The following is a 14,787-nucleotide window of genomic DNA, read 5'->3' on the forward strand; positions in this document are numbered from 1 at the left end:
AGGCCGTTCCGTAATATACAAGGAAACGTAACACCCAAGTCATGATCTGTTACATATTACATAGATATAAGTTATCCCCTATGACTAGTCGGATAACCATGCCGTATGGGTATGGGGTACCCATAATATCCACACATGTCAAACAAAGTTTGGTACTAGATTGCTTAATCCTCTTAGAGCTAATCAAGTTAAATATCGAGCTAGCAAACAAAGCAACTTGACATTTATTCAAAGCTCTCTTAGTTAAAAACAATTCATCAACCAATCTAGTGTTCATGGCAAAGCTAAGAGCAACACAAGATTCAAATTTCTTAGTTTTCCTAGATTCAACATCAAGCTTTTTGATACAAACATCTCTATTAGACTTAATTTCAGCACATAAAACCTCACAAGATTGACATTCATCATTATCAGGAACAAGAGATTTTATACTACTATTTTCAGCCTTAAGAGATTCAATGGTAGCTTCATATGGACTAATCTTTTCTCAAACTTAGAAATTTTAAAACCAAGTCTAGCAATAATATCTTGATAATATTCAACACTAGAAGGAGGAATTACCTCATTGTCATCTCCTGAATCCTCATCAATGCTTCTAGCCATGAGACAAACTCCAACGATGTTCTTCCCCTTGTCATCATCTCCATCACTATCAAAATCAACATCACTTGATTCTTGAATTGCCGCATATGCTTCATCTATCGCCTTTTGATAGAACTTCTTCATCTTCATGTTCTTGAATTGCTTCTTGCTTTGTTTGTCGTCCTTGGTGTTCTTGGCATTCTTGACTTCATCTTGATCTACCGCCTTTGTTCCTCTTCTGAGCTTGGGACATTGAGAACGAATATGGCCAAGTTGTCCACATTCAAAGCAACGTTGTGGTCCTCCTCTTCTCCTGGATCTAGTATTACTCAAAGCTTTAGAAGCTCTATTAGCAATCAAAACCAAGTCCTCCTCACTAACTCCCTCTAGTTGATCCTCGGACAAGGCATTAAAAGCGGAAAAAATAGACATGGGAGTGGAATCAATAGAAGAACTAGATGAAGACACCAAAGCAGTAGATTTAGAATCAGTTCTTTTAGAAAGAATATTCATCTCATATGTTTTCAATTTGGTGTAGAGAATATCCAAAGTCAGGGTGTTCATGCCAACAGATTCCTGAATAGAAGTCACTTTAACATCCCAGATTTTCATGTCAAGACCATTCATAAAGTAACAAGCAACCTTAGATTGAGAATAGTTGACATTGTAAGAAGCATCAACAGATCCAAGATCACTCAAGATTTTATTGAAACGCCCCAAATAATCATCCAATGATTCACCAGAATTCATCTCAAACTTGATGTATTCCTTTTTGAAAACATCTTTTTGCAACTCCTTAATGTTTGAAGATCCAGTGTGAAAATCGTTGAAAGCTTTCCAAATCTCATTAGCAGTTGCAAGATGTGAAACACGATCAAAATCGGAGCGAGAAATGGCATTAAGAATAATGTTGCGTGCTTTGCAATTATTTTCAAAATCAGCTTTTTGAGCAATAGTTTCAATGCGATCAGGAATCTCATAAACAGAAGCAACTTTCAACCAAATATCATAACCTTGAGAAGTGATATAAGATTCGATCTTTTTCTTCCAATAGTCAAAATTAACTCCATTGAAGATGTGAGGTTTGCTTGAAAACTTTTCAGCCATGGCAACAAATCTAAAGATCGATAAAGATCAAATAGAAAAATGAGGCTCTGATACCACTTGTAGGATCGAACAAGACCAGACAAACCTACCAGATGGGGGTGAATGGTAGTGAAAACCAAAAACCCAAAATCTTTTGCGGAATAAAAGATTACCTCGAACGAAGTTGAGCATCGCCAGTCGAACCGCTCAATCACCGCCGGGCAGACCGCCGTATTCTTGCCGGTCAGACCATGCGCACACCTGCGGTCAGACCGCTGCACTCCCACCGGTCAGGCTGCCGCCCTGCCTGCGGTTAGACCGTCGGGACCCAGAAACACTAGTAGATAACAAACTCGAAGATGTAGATTAGAACTTTACAACTTTATTGCATCAACTAGTGTTTACAAAGTGCAACTACAACACTCCTCACCAAGATCTCGAATTAACCTCGAAACCCTAACTTTCTCTCAACATGTGTCTCTCTAAAACGGATACCGAGAGACCACACCCTTCCTTTCTATTTATACATGAGGTAGGCTATGCAAAGCCTACGAATCTAACACAACTTAGGACTCCTATCCACATAGGAAATCCTCTCTTGCAAGTATCCAACTCATCCCTTTCCTTATCTCTTTCAATCTTCCCGAATTCGGACTCTCTTCCAAATTCGACTCCTCTTTCCATACGTTCACAATCCACTTGTTTACCCTTTGAAATCTTCATCACCACGTGCATTGTCCTCTAGCCTTTAGTATCCGCGTGATCTCTTGATCCCTGGACATCTACTTCTCCCAAGTCGACTCCGATCTATCACCGGCAACACTCTCCTGAGGCCTTAAGCAACACCTGCACATGCAACAACAAAGAAACCATATTCCGAGCACATGTTCGTCCCAACTTGACTCACATTAGTAAGGAACTATCCAAATCCGACAAACCAACCCGAAACCAAAGCAAATCTAGAACCTGCCAGTCAGACCGCGGCCTGGCCGGTCTGACCACCGCATGACCTGCGGTCTAACCGGTGGCATTCAGCCGGTCTGACCGCCAGGGGTCAACCGTGCCATTACTTGACAAAATCAAACATCTATTAATCTTCGAAATCGCATCATAAGAAACCAATATTTCACACATGAAATGTCACAAACCACCAATATTTTCATCACACAGAAGCTAAATCAACTCCTTGATTTTACATATATAATCTAAGTTAGCGTTGATATCTAACCCTATCGGCTGCCTTCTAACAATAAACGTTTGTCGATTGAAGGTTAGATAGCAATATTGCTCTAGATTATATAGAATATATGATAAATCAGCAGCTTACATAGACAATATTAGAATGTCATAAAGATGGAAGCACTAATCCCGAAAACACAAGCCGCCATAACAAGTTTTACCTCGTTGTCAGAGATCGAACTGATGCAGCCCAACTCGAAAGCAAAAACTCATCGAAAGTAAACGAAAACGAAACAGTGGCAATGCGCCGAGATTGTTATTGAACTGATCGTTCATTGATTACACGGGTTTGGGCTTACTTTTATACCCAAAGTACATGATATGTCCTTGTCGGACACAACTCCTAACTCTATTACAACTTAGGATACGAACAAGTCCCTAAGGCAGACTCTTAATGACTTCAAAGTATAAGGAAATTACATAAAATATCCTAATTAATAGATACAATTGCCTTCTCAGGACTCAGTCCGTGCGTGGCAATCCATATGAAGCATATCAACCCGATCCGACAACGTTTCCAATGCCATATTGCCGGAATCGGCTCCATCGGTTACCTTGTCTGACTCGAACTCTGCCGATTTAGGTCGCAGCCGATTCAGATTTCAGCCGATGCGCACTCTGTTTCCGAAACCGCTAATCCCTTTTATTCCACTTCGGTTTTATCTTTATCTCCGATGTTTGATTTACCAAATTTGGTTGTTAACACATGCCCCCCAAGTCCGGAATATTTCGTAATGTTGCGGATTTTCCAAATCTTATCTCTAGAAAAATCTAGGCTTGCCTTTTTTGACCGTTACCACACCACTTTAAATATTAATCGTCACCCCCGAGAAAATTCACACCGTTACTTCCGTTTTCTCCGCTCAAGCCACATCTGTCTCTTCTCTCTCCGGCGATCCCCTCGATGCGCTTGGCGATTCCATAGGCGATCTCATCACAGCGACAACCTCCGTTCCGGCGATGTCGACCTCTGCTGGTCCATCAAGCGCCCCATCGGCTGAGTTCCCTGAGGTAAGTTTCTGTCGTCTAGATCCCTTTCTTTTGCAGTAGATTGGTTCTTTCCTTGCTCAATTCGCCTTCCTTTTCTTTTCTTCTGTAGCAATCCTCTCATCAAATCGCAATCCCGAGTTTAACTTACCCCAATCAGTACTTCCTCGGTCCAATCGGCAATCTAGATCCAACATACTTCATCAATGCCGAAACCAATAGAATCCCTTTTAGGCTAGCCAACCCCAATCTAGGAATCTGGAAAAACACCATCAAGTCATGGCCATCAACTGTGAAAAGTTGGACGGCTTGGTATAAAAGGGTATCGGCTAGCAAGCAAGGCCACTGGGAAGAAATTGGGATAGCACAAGCTTTAGCCTTGACTGCTACAGATATGGCTAAGGACGAACCCTTGATGTCGGCTGCCAGCTAATTCTGGTCCAATACCTTAAACACCTTCCTTTTCAACCAAGAGCCGATGACCCCCACACTCTTGGATATCACTATGATAACTGGCCTTGATATAACCTCATCGGCTAATCCAGTCAGCTTGAACACCAAGAACAAATTCGACTTCAAAACCAAGAGCATAGGTGGCTGGTCTGGATTTGTTTCAATGAACATGGGTGATGGGTCTGTAAGCCTGAGGGATCACACAGCTTTCCTTCTTATGTGGTTAGAAAAATTTCTATTCTGTGGTGCAAGGTGCGGCCCTACTGCAAACTGGCAACATCTAGCCGAAAAACTGGTTGAGAAAAAGCAATTCCCCTTAGGGAAATATCTCCTCGGCTATCTTTACCAAACCCTAAGCAATGCATCAGCTAAGATTGCTTATGGGACAGTAATCGGCACATGTGGTCCATGGTGGCTACTTCAGATCTGGCTCAACTTGATTACCAAGGAAGTTGTCGATCGACCATCTTTAACAGAAGAAGACTTCCCAAGGTTTGAGCTGATCACGGATGAGGATGGTGAAGAAGTCACCCACCGCCGATGCATGTCCTTTGGAGAGGCAGCATCAAGGAACACCGGGGCCAAGCTATCTGCTGAACTGCTCAAGGACTGCTTTTGCAACTTTTATGATGGTTTCCCGAAGAACGCTAGAGTCTGGTTCGCATATGCTGATTCGGCTAGCTTTCAACTTCCTTCGGATTTTAGATTTGATGAGATCAACTCTGAGAAGTTTGAGAAATCCAGAAAAGTCTTTACTATAGCCATCACCCCCTGCATACTTCTAGTCGGCATCCATCAGGGCAAAAACATCCAGATATCTTATGAGTTTTATCACCCAATGAGTGCTGCAAAGCAACTTGGATTGGGACAACTGTCGATTGGGTTGTACTTTGCCGACAGGATCCAAAGTAGGGGAGAAATTACATTGGCTCTGATGATGGATCGGCTACTAAACATTGAAGGACCTTCACTTGGCAGTATAGAGAACATCGAACAAGCCTTGTTCGGGAGCAAATCTTTTGACCAATGGTGGGTCGAATGGAAGAAACACCTCTTTCATCAGACAACTTCGATGTATATGACTGATCTATTCTCTGATCTGATCCCTCAAGTAAGTTCTTTTACCTTTGTCAATTCTGTTTGATACCTGCAAGCCGATTTGTACGTAACCAGTTTTTTCTTCTGTTTGCAGACCACAGAGACTTCTCCCCCTCATCAAAGTGAGAGTGGTCGGGAGATCGATTATGCAGCAAGCCTCCTTCCAAACGGTGGTAGATTAGCTTCCCCTATCATCGGCTTCCATGCCCCTAAGACAGCAAGCCTTCTCCAAGGGCAGATGAGAGAGCCAATCCCAGCTGATGCTGGAAAGAAAAGGAAAACCAAAGCATCGGTTGCGGATCCATCGGCTGCAGAAAAAGAAGTCCAGGAAGCAAAAGATAAAGTGTCACGTCCTGATAAATTCATCCCGAAATAAAAATCATCCTCTAAAAAGAATAATAGAATTAATTAAAATTCGAAAAGAAATTGGCAAACACTAAAATACGTGCCAGAAAAATTTGAATATGGTCCGGAGAATTTTTGTTAAATTCTCCTTGGTCTAAAAAGAGCCCTCAAATTTTAGTGGAATTTTCAGAGCACAAATAATAATTATTAAGAAATAAACAAAGTTAAAATGATTTTATAAAAAGAAAAACTCTAAAAAGTCCCCTTTCCCTCCCTCTCCCTCTTGGGCCGGCTCGGCCCATCTCCCTCCCCCTCCCTCTCCTCTCCCCGTGGCCCATCCGGCCTCTCCCCGTGCGCGCGCCGCTGACGGGCGGGCCTGCCAGCCACCCTCGCTGACGGGTGGGGCCCACCCGTCATCCCCTTCCTCCCGCCGCTCCCGCCGTCTCGCCCGCGCCCTAGCGCCGCCGCCGCCGCGAATCCCGCCGCCTCCCGCCGTCCCCGCGTGCAATAAAGAGGGGGAAATCACTCCCCTTGATCCCCTCTCCCTTTCCCCCCACTTTTCCCTCTCTCTCTCGCGTTCAAACGGGCGGATTTGCCCCCGCAAATCTCGCCGGCGCCATTGATGGCGGCCGGACCTCCCGCGCCTATTCCTTCCCCGCCGGCCGCCCTCTCCCCCTTCCAACCCTATATAAACCCTCCCCGCGCCTCCTCCGTCTGTTTCCGCCTCTCGCCGCCCTTCCTCCTCGACGGAATCGAGCTCGCGCCGTCTCTCTCTCTCTCCGCTGTCTCCGTCGAGCTCCGGTCCGCCTTCGTCGTCACCCCGGACCATCTCCCACCCCGGCGTCGCCTCCTTCGGCTTCGCCGCATCCTCGGCGACCTCGTCCACCCCTCCGTTTCGCTCGCCGACCACCGGAACGCCGCCGTCCCCGTCGACCCGAGCAGCGCCGCCGCCTTCCTCCGCTCCGGCTGCCTTTCCGTCGTCGCCGTCCACCTAGGGTGAGCCGTGGACCGCCGCTTCTTTTCCCCCTTCCCTTCCCCTCTCTCGGCCGCCGCTCCGCCGTGCCTATGGCCGCCGCCGGCGACCATAGGGGCGCGGGCGCGCCGCCTCCCGTCGGCTGTGCCGGCGTGGCCGCTTTCGGGCGCACCGTGCGGCTGCCGCGTGGGGCCCGGCCGTCAGCCGCCCGCGCCCTCGGGTGTGGCTGACGCGTGGGACCCACGGCGCCGGCTGGTGTGAGCCCGGGTGCGCCCGGTCCATCGTGGACCGTGAGGCTGCCGCGTGGGCCCCACTCCCGTGGACCCGGTCCGCGCGCCCCTCCCCTCGGCTGACGCAATAAACCATTTTTAAATTAAAATTTAAATGAAGAAATTCGCAAATATTCATTTAAAGAGCATATAAACTTCAAATGGCCATAACTTGGCCATTTGAACTCGGAATTGGACTGTTCAAGTCTCTAATTTTTCCTTAAGAAGTCAAGAACCCATTTTTGTGCTTTGTTCCTACTTGTTATATGGAGTTTATTAGAGTAAAAGCCTTTTCTTTTCCGTTGGTCGTGTAAACGCTGCAGCTTCGGAAGATTCGCTCTTCGTGGAAGTTGAAGCCGACGTTTGGGAAAATGAGCAAGGCAAGTCACATCATCCTTGAACATATTGAATCCCAGTTTATAAAATTATTTTGATTTAAATTATTGCATTATCGCTTTATTTAAATTCCCGCGTTATCCCTGTTTTATCTAGCCATGCCTATTTACCTTTGTTATGACCTTATTATTGCTATTGTTATTATTATCTTGTTCACCCTAGGAAAATAAAACCCCAACTAGTGGGTACTCTATTCATGGTTCCACTAGTATGAATTTAGGTAGATGCTTCGCCGCTTAATTAGGTAACATTAGGTGGTTTTACAACTCTAGACTTTGGGATATTCATATCACTTGGATACTATGGAATGGTTGGCTTTTGTTGGAATTGGACACACACCTCCCCCTCTATTCAAAACCCCTAAAATGGTTTTAGGCTGGGCTCGAGGTGCGTGGTTGGGTTTTGCTAGTCGTACCTCGGGTACTATAAGGATTAAGCTCGGGCCTCTGTTGCAAAGCACTACCGTACTTCCACATGTCTAGTGGGTAAGGCTTAGTTTGTCGCTCAGTCTGGTTATAAACAAAAGTACACGGATGGAGATGGACGAAGTCGGGGGTCGATGGACATCTCTAGGACAAATGAAGGCTACACGAGCTGCGGCCCGGTAGTCGAGATGTCATGCCACAGGGCCGGTGTCCTGCTGCTAGGGGCTCAGTCCTGCCTACCTGTCCCGGGGGTCCCGGCCGTAAGTGGGGTTGGGTCGGTACTCTTGTCTATGGCTAGGATGGGTTGGAAACTATGTCACGTCTTTCGTCCATATACCGTGGTGGTATGTGGCACGTGGTTACACGTGAGAGAGATGTGTCTTGTGGGTAAAGATGTACACCTCTGATCAGAGTATAATCTATTCGAATAGCCGCGCCCTCGGTTATGGGCAAGCCGAGCAATGTACCCAAGTTAGTGTTTTAATTCTTAAAACCTGCCTAACAACTAAAATGTGGAATGGTTGGCCTGGGTTGGCTTGGGACGAGCTGGGACCCAGGGTCGGGTTGCCAGTTCGGTCTGAATCATCGTACGCCTTGGGTTAAGGCAGGTTCGTGAGGGTTCACGGCCTTGATTAATAACACTGTGTAACTCTAGGATCGTCTTTATAAAATGGCTTTGGGCAACTAAGTGACTTTTAAATGCTGTTTTCTGCAAAACTTAACCCCTATATTATTACCCCTTGTACCCCCTTGCTTTAATCATGCATCTGCCGGTGGCTTGCTGAGTACTGTGGTTGTACTCATTCTTGCTCAATCTCTCCCCCCCCCCTTCAGTAAGAGAAGCTTTGGAGAAGAAGTCTTTGGTGGAGTCCTGGCTTATACCCCAGTTGAGCTGTCACGTCCTGATAAATTCATCCCGAATTAAAAATCATTCGCTAAAAGGAATAATAGAATTAATTAAAATTCGAAAATAAATTGGCAAACACTAAAATACGTACAAGAAAAAAATTCGAATGTGGCCCGGAGAATTTTTGTTAAATTCTCCTTGGTCTAAAAGGAGCCCTCAAATTTTACTTGAATTTTCAGAGCACCGGAAATAATTATTAAGCAACAAAAACAATTATCAAAGTTTATTAAAAAGAAAAAGCTAAAAATAATCCCTCTCCCTCCTTTGGGCCAAGTCTGGCCCAAAGCCTCCCTCTCTCTCCCTCGGCCTGCGGCGGAAGTCCTCTCTTCCTCCCTCTCTTTCTCTCCCTCTCCTTCTCTCCCTCCTTCTCTTGGGCTCCCCTTCCCCTCGGCCCAGCTTCCTCCTCCCTCTCTCTCCCGGGCTGCCTCTCCCTCCTCTCCTCCTGGGCCGGCCGCTCGGCCCAAGCCGCGCCCCCTGCCCGAGCCGCCCCTCCCTCCCGCGTGCACGCGCGTCGCACGCGCGCTGAGCACGCGCCCCTCGTGGGACCCGCCTGCTAGGCGCTTCTTCCTCCTCCCGCACAGCTCCTCTCTCTCTCCCGTGAACCCTAGTTTCTTGCTCTCTCGAATCCGCGCGATTCAAGCGTTGGATTCCAAAATTAATTGGGGGGAATTAATCCCCTTTCCATCCTCTTTGAATTCCCCCGTTTTCCCCCTTGAATGGCGCCCCCAATCGTCGGGAACGGCCGCGCTTTTCCCGGCCACCAACCATGGCCGCCGGCCGTGTTTCCCGTCGCCGTTCCGCCCTCTCCCGTGCCCGGCTCCCTCCCCCATCCTATAAAATGGAACCACCTCGGTACGTTCTCCAGTTTTAGCCCCCTCCCGCGCTCTCTCGTGGCCGCCCCGCCTCTCCCCGCCGTCGTCCTCTCTCTCCCGTGCCGCCGGCCACCTCCAGCCGCCTCTCCCTCCTCGCCGGAGCGTCGTCCGGTCGCGCCGTCGCCGCCAGCAGCATCGCAGCTGCTTCCCCTCCACCGGCGTCGCCTCCGTTTCACGCGGAGACCACCGGAGACGCGTCCCCGCTGGCAACCAGTGGCATTGGTGCCACTGTACTCCCTCCAGCCGGCTGCTGTCCCTCGTCGGAGCGTCGGCCGACGTCGCCGTCTCCTTCGTCGGTGCCGTGGCATCGTCTCCTTCCCCGGCCACACCTCGGTTTCGCCGGAACACCGCCGTGTCGCCACCAACCCCTCCACCCGCCTCGCCGGAGTCCTCCGGCCGCCCGTTCCTCCTCGCTTGTTTACCGGTCAGCCACGGCACCACCACCTCCGGCATCGCAGCGGCAAGGTCGCCCTCGGCCTCGCCTCCCCTTCGACCAAACCCCTCCGCGGTCCATCGTCGTTGTCTCCGTTCGTTCTCGTCGTCGACGTCCCGTCAGTCGCCGGCTCGTCGTCTCGCGGCGCCGCCTCCGTCGTCGGCATCGCAGCGGCGTGTTCCACGCCATCCTCGCCTCCGTGCAGCCGCTGCCGGCTGCCCTCGTCGCCTCCTCGCCGGCCCCGGTCGTCGTCGTCGTCGTCCTCTCGTCGCTCCCGGTCGTCGTGGCGTTCGTCCCTCCGTCGAGCCGTTCTCGTCCGCCGCCCGCGTTTCGTCAAGTGTGCAGCAGCCCCGTCGTCGTCTTCGTCCTCGGCTCCGCGTCGTCAAGCCTCGTGCCGGCCGCGTCTCGCCTTCGTCCAAGGATCGCCGCCGAAGTCGTCCCCTCGCCGTTCGTCTCCGTAGTTCCCGGCCGCCTCCGCCGCGCCCGTTCATCGTTGTCGTTCCCACGCCTCGTCGCGTGGTGGTAAGGATCCCTCTCCCTCGCTGCCCCGTCCTCGTCCTTTCGGTGTCGCCCGTGCTCGTTGTGCGGTTGTCGGCCCCGGTACCCGTGTACCGGTGTCGGTAGTCGTTCGCTTGTGCGTGTGGTGACCGTGTTTGTGTGCCCGCTCGGTAGCCGCGTGGTTTCTACGTGTGCAGCCCGTGTGGTGTCTAGTGGAGTCCGTTTGTCGGCCACTCGCCTCGGTTGACACACGGGATCTGCTTCCGTCGATCCGTGGACCGTCTCTGTGTACTCGGTCTACCGCGGTCCTTTAGGTTGACATGTGGGGTCCGCATGTCAACGGCGCAGCCTTCTTGTCTTTTCCAGGCTAGCGCTTACACATGTTTTATAATTGCAAAGCTTAACTATAATAATCCGCAAATCTCCATATAACAGCATTAAACTTCGGATGATCATATCTTGGTCATACGAACTCTGAATCGACCCGTTCAAGTCTCCTAATGTTTGTTATAACCTAAAGAACCGTGTGCTTTCTTTTTATGTATTGTTATTGCTTCTTTATAGGCTTGTAGCTTTGCTTGTGTGCTTCGCGTAGCTTCTGTCGTTCCGGAGGTTCCCGAAGCGTGGTTCGCGGTCGTCGCCGAAGGTTCGGAAGGCCGTTCTCTCTGAGCAAGGCAAGTCACATCATCCTTGAGCATATTGAATCCCAGTTTATAAAATTATTTTGAGTTAAATTAATGCATTACCGCTTTATTTAAATTCCCGCGTTATCACTGTTTTATTTAGCCATGCCTATTTATCATTGTTAAGACATTATTATTGCTATTGTTATTATTACCTTGTTCACCCTAGGAAAATCAAACCCCAACTAGTGGGTACTCTATTCATGGTCCCACTAGTATGAATTTAGGTAGATGCTTCGCTGATTAATTAGGGAACATTAGGTGGTTTTTATAACTTTAGACTTTGGGAATTCTCATATCATTTGGACACTATGGAATGGTTGGCTTATGTTGGAATTGGACACACACCTCACCCTCTATTCAAAACCCCCAAAATGGTTTTAGGCTGGGCTCGAGGTGCGTGGTTGGGTTTTGTTAGTCGTACCTCGGGTACTATAAGGATTAAGCTCGGGCCTCTGTTGCAAAGCACTACCGTACTTCCACATGTCTAGTGGGTAAGGCTTAGTTTGTGGCTCAGTCTGGTTATAAACAAAAGTACACGGATGGAGATGGACGAAGTCGGGGGTCGATGGACATCTCTAGGACAAATGAAGGCTACACGAGCTGCGGCCCGGTAGTCGAGATGTCATGGCACAGGGCCGGTGTCCTGCTGCTAGGGGGCTCAATCCTGCCTGCCTGTCCCGGGGGTTCCGGCCATAGGTGGGGTTGGGTCGGTACTCTTGTCTATGGCTAGGATGGGTTGGAAACTATGTCACGTCTTCCGTCCGTATACCGTGGTGGTATGTGGCACGTGGTTACACGTGAGGAAGATATGTCTTGTGGGTAAAGATGTACACCTCTGATCAGAGTATAATCTATTCGAATAGCCACGCCCTCGGTTATGGGCAAGCCGAGCAATGTAGCCAAGTTAGTGTTTTAATTCTTAAAACCTGCTTAACAACTAAAATGTGGAATGGTTGGCCTGGGTTGGCTTGGGACGAGCTGGGACCCAGGGTCGGGTTGCCAGTTCGGTCTGAATCATCGTAGGCCTTGGGTTAAGGCAGGTTCGTGTGGGTTCACGGCCTTGATTAATAATACTGTGTAGCTCTAGGATCGTGTTTATAAAATGACTTTGGGCAACTGAGTGACTTTTAAATGCTGTTTTCTGCAAAATTTAACCCCTATATCATTACCCCTTGTACCCCCTTGCATTAATCATGCATCTGCCGGTGTGGCTTGCTGAGTACTGTGGTTGTACTCATTCTTGCTCTACCTTTCCCCCCTTCAGTAAGAGAAACTTTGGAGAAGAAGTCTTAGGTGGAGTCCTGGCTTATACCCCAGTTGAGCGCCTGTGAAGATGGAGCCGTAGGCCCGCTAGTCCGCTGCTATTTATTTTTGATTGCCAGGCCTGAAGCGCCTTTGTAATAATGTAAATATTATCGATATAATAAAGATGTGTCTTTTATATCATGTTTGTGTGGTGTACCCCGGCTTTTCCTGGGACGGGGATTAATACACTAGCGTTCGGGAAAAGGCAATTTTCTCGGTCGCGACAGAGCGCCTGTGAAGATGGAGCCGCAGGCCCGCTAGTCCGCTGCTGTTTATTTTTGATTGTCAGGCCTTAAGTGCCTTTGTAATAATGTAAATATTATCGATATAATAAAGATGTGTCTTTTATATCATATTTGTGTGTGGTGTACCCCGGCTTTTCCTGGGACGGGGATTAATACACTAGCGTTCGGGAAAATGTATTTTTCTCAGTCGTGACATAAAGCCAGCCGATAATCTGCCTGCTATTGATCCAGACATGGAAGAAGTCTTGGCTGAGGAAGAGATTGAAGAAGCTGTCGATGAAGCAGCTGCTGAGTTGAGCGAGGCACGAGAACAAACACCACCAGCCGATATCCCGGCTCCTCAAAGAACGCCTCCAACACCAATTGCCCTAGCTCGGCAAACCAGGGTAAGCACTTCTGTTCAAACTTGATGCAAGTAAAATTTTCATGTGCTGATTTCTCTTATTAATACTTGATTTTTGCAGCAAAAGAAATCTGCTGGAAGGAAAAAGCCAGCACCAGTACCATCTCCAGCTCCATCGGTAACTTTATTTCTCTGAAATCTTATGTTAAACTCAGCCGATGTTAACTAGTAATTGTATCTTCTTAATTGTATCTTCTTTCAGCCTTCTCCTCCTTCACCTCCTGCCCAGCCAGCATCTAGTGAACATACTCCATCGGCTGCAAGCAGTCACAATGTAGAAGAAGAAGTCCAAGCCCCTCCTACTATCACTGTAAGTTTCTTTCTTCAAGAAGTCTCATATCGGCTGTATACAAAATTTTCATGTACTTAACATCTTCATTTGTTTCTTTTTTAGGTCTTGGCCGATATGTTCTCCTTTGATATTCGGCAATACTTCGATGAAGAAGAGGAAGACACCACTAGCAAGGCTCTTGCCCCTCTAACTGATGATGTGAAAAGGAATCTCCAAGATATATCAACTCGGTTGGAGGCCTCTCTAGATGTATTGGTCGCCTACTGTGGATCAATAAGAACTAGGTTCAATGAAATCCAAGACTTGATCCCATAAGACTTGGTTGCTGCACTGACTCCGGCTGCTTTCCTTGAGCAACATCAATTTAAATTAGAGAAAGCAAGGCAAAGGATAGCTGATCGGCGAGAAAGAAAAGACATTGAAGCAACTATCCAAGCCAATCGGCTGTCCGTGAACAAGGAGAAGGCAAGGTTAGATCAGCTATCCATTGGGCCGGTGCCTATTCAATCCAATATAGATCGGCTAGAATCTCGAAGGATTGAGGTCTTGGCTCAGCTTGAAGAGTGCAACACCGAGTTAGCCTTAAAGAGGCAAAAGTTAGCCGATCTGCCCAAGGTTGTTGAAGAACAGAAGTTGAAGTTGAAGGCTACCATCAGAAATGTTGCCGATCTAACCAAGTCCTTGAAGTTTGTTCCTGGAACCGACGCCCAAGATGAAGTGGAGCAAATTAGGCAGAGGGCAATATCGGCTATTCAAAGATACCTTGCCGATTGAACTGATGATATGTAATAGGACTTAGAAATATTTTTGTAACTGGCTTTAAAACTCTTGTGCTTCCGTAGTTTGCTCTCATGAACTTGATGCCGATTAATATAACTTTTGTTTTTGATGTCCATATTTTTTGTATATGTATGGCCCCTTAATTTTACCATGTTGACAAACATTGATAAAATTAAAATACCAACTAAGGACGATACAACAAACATCGGCCATCATACATCGGCAAAGCACAACCGATTATGATAAGTGAAAAAACACTAAGGGTGATATAACACATATCGGCCATCATACATCGGCAAAATACAACCGATTATGATAAAATAAGAAGTCTAAGGGCGATATGAGTCATATCGGCCATCTAAAGGCAATGTAAACACCTCGGCTGTCATGTATCGACACAATCGTAGCCGAATCATGAATGGATCCATACACTTGGATAATATTTCTTCAAATACTTTCCATTAAGAGCTCTGCCGAAAATTTCTCCATCAAGTCCTTGCAACATATAAGCCC

The 14,787-nt window shown here is 47.8% G+C and overlaps 1 protein-coding gene across 1 annotated transcript; it reads left to right on the plus strand.

Annotated features, from left to right (window-relative positions):
• The first annotated feature begins 9,315 nt into the window (after positions 1-9,315).
• Positions 9,316-14,389, plus strand: LOC107281903 (uncharacterized). The gene is made up of 5 exons (XM_015793729.3): positions 9,316-10,587; positions 11,128-13,185; positions 13,264-13,320; positions 13,405-13,512; positions 13,597-14,389. Exons 2-5 carry the CDS (start codon positions 13,033-13,035, stop codon positions 13,807-13,809), a joined length of 531 nt encoding a protein of 176 aa, XP_015649215.1. The 5' UTR covers positions 9,316-10,587; positions 11,128-13,032; the 3' UTR covers positions 13,810-14,389.
• Positions 14,390-14,787: the final 398 nt, after the last annotated feature.

The sequence above is a fragment of the Oryza sativa genome, chromosome 8 (genome assembly GCF_034140825.1).
Source record: "Oryza sativa Japonica Group chromosome 8, ASM3414082v1".
Classification (NCBI taxonomy): Eukaryota; Viridiplantae; Streptophyta; class Magnoliopsida; order Poales; family Poaceae; genus Oryza; species Oryza sativa.

What these genes read in the sequence shown, in the direction of transcription:
- LOC107281903 (XM_015793729.3), top strand. Translation starts at nt 13,033, where the DNA reads ATGGAAGAAGTCTTGGCTGAGGAAGAGATTGAAGAAGCTGTCGATGAA. An exon ending in CCCTAGCTCGGCAAACCAGG is followed by an intron (nt 13,186 to 13,263) that starts GTAAGCACTTCT and finishes TGATTTTTGCAG; the next exon opens with CAAAAGAAATCTGCTGGAAG. An exon ending in AAGCCCCTCCTACTATCACT is followed by an intron (nt 13,513 to 13,596) that starts GTAAGTTTCTTT and finishes TTTCTTTTTTAG; the next exon opens with GTCTTGGCCGATATGTTCTC.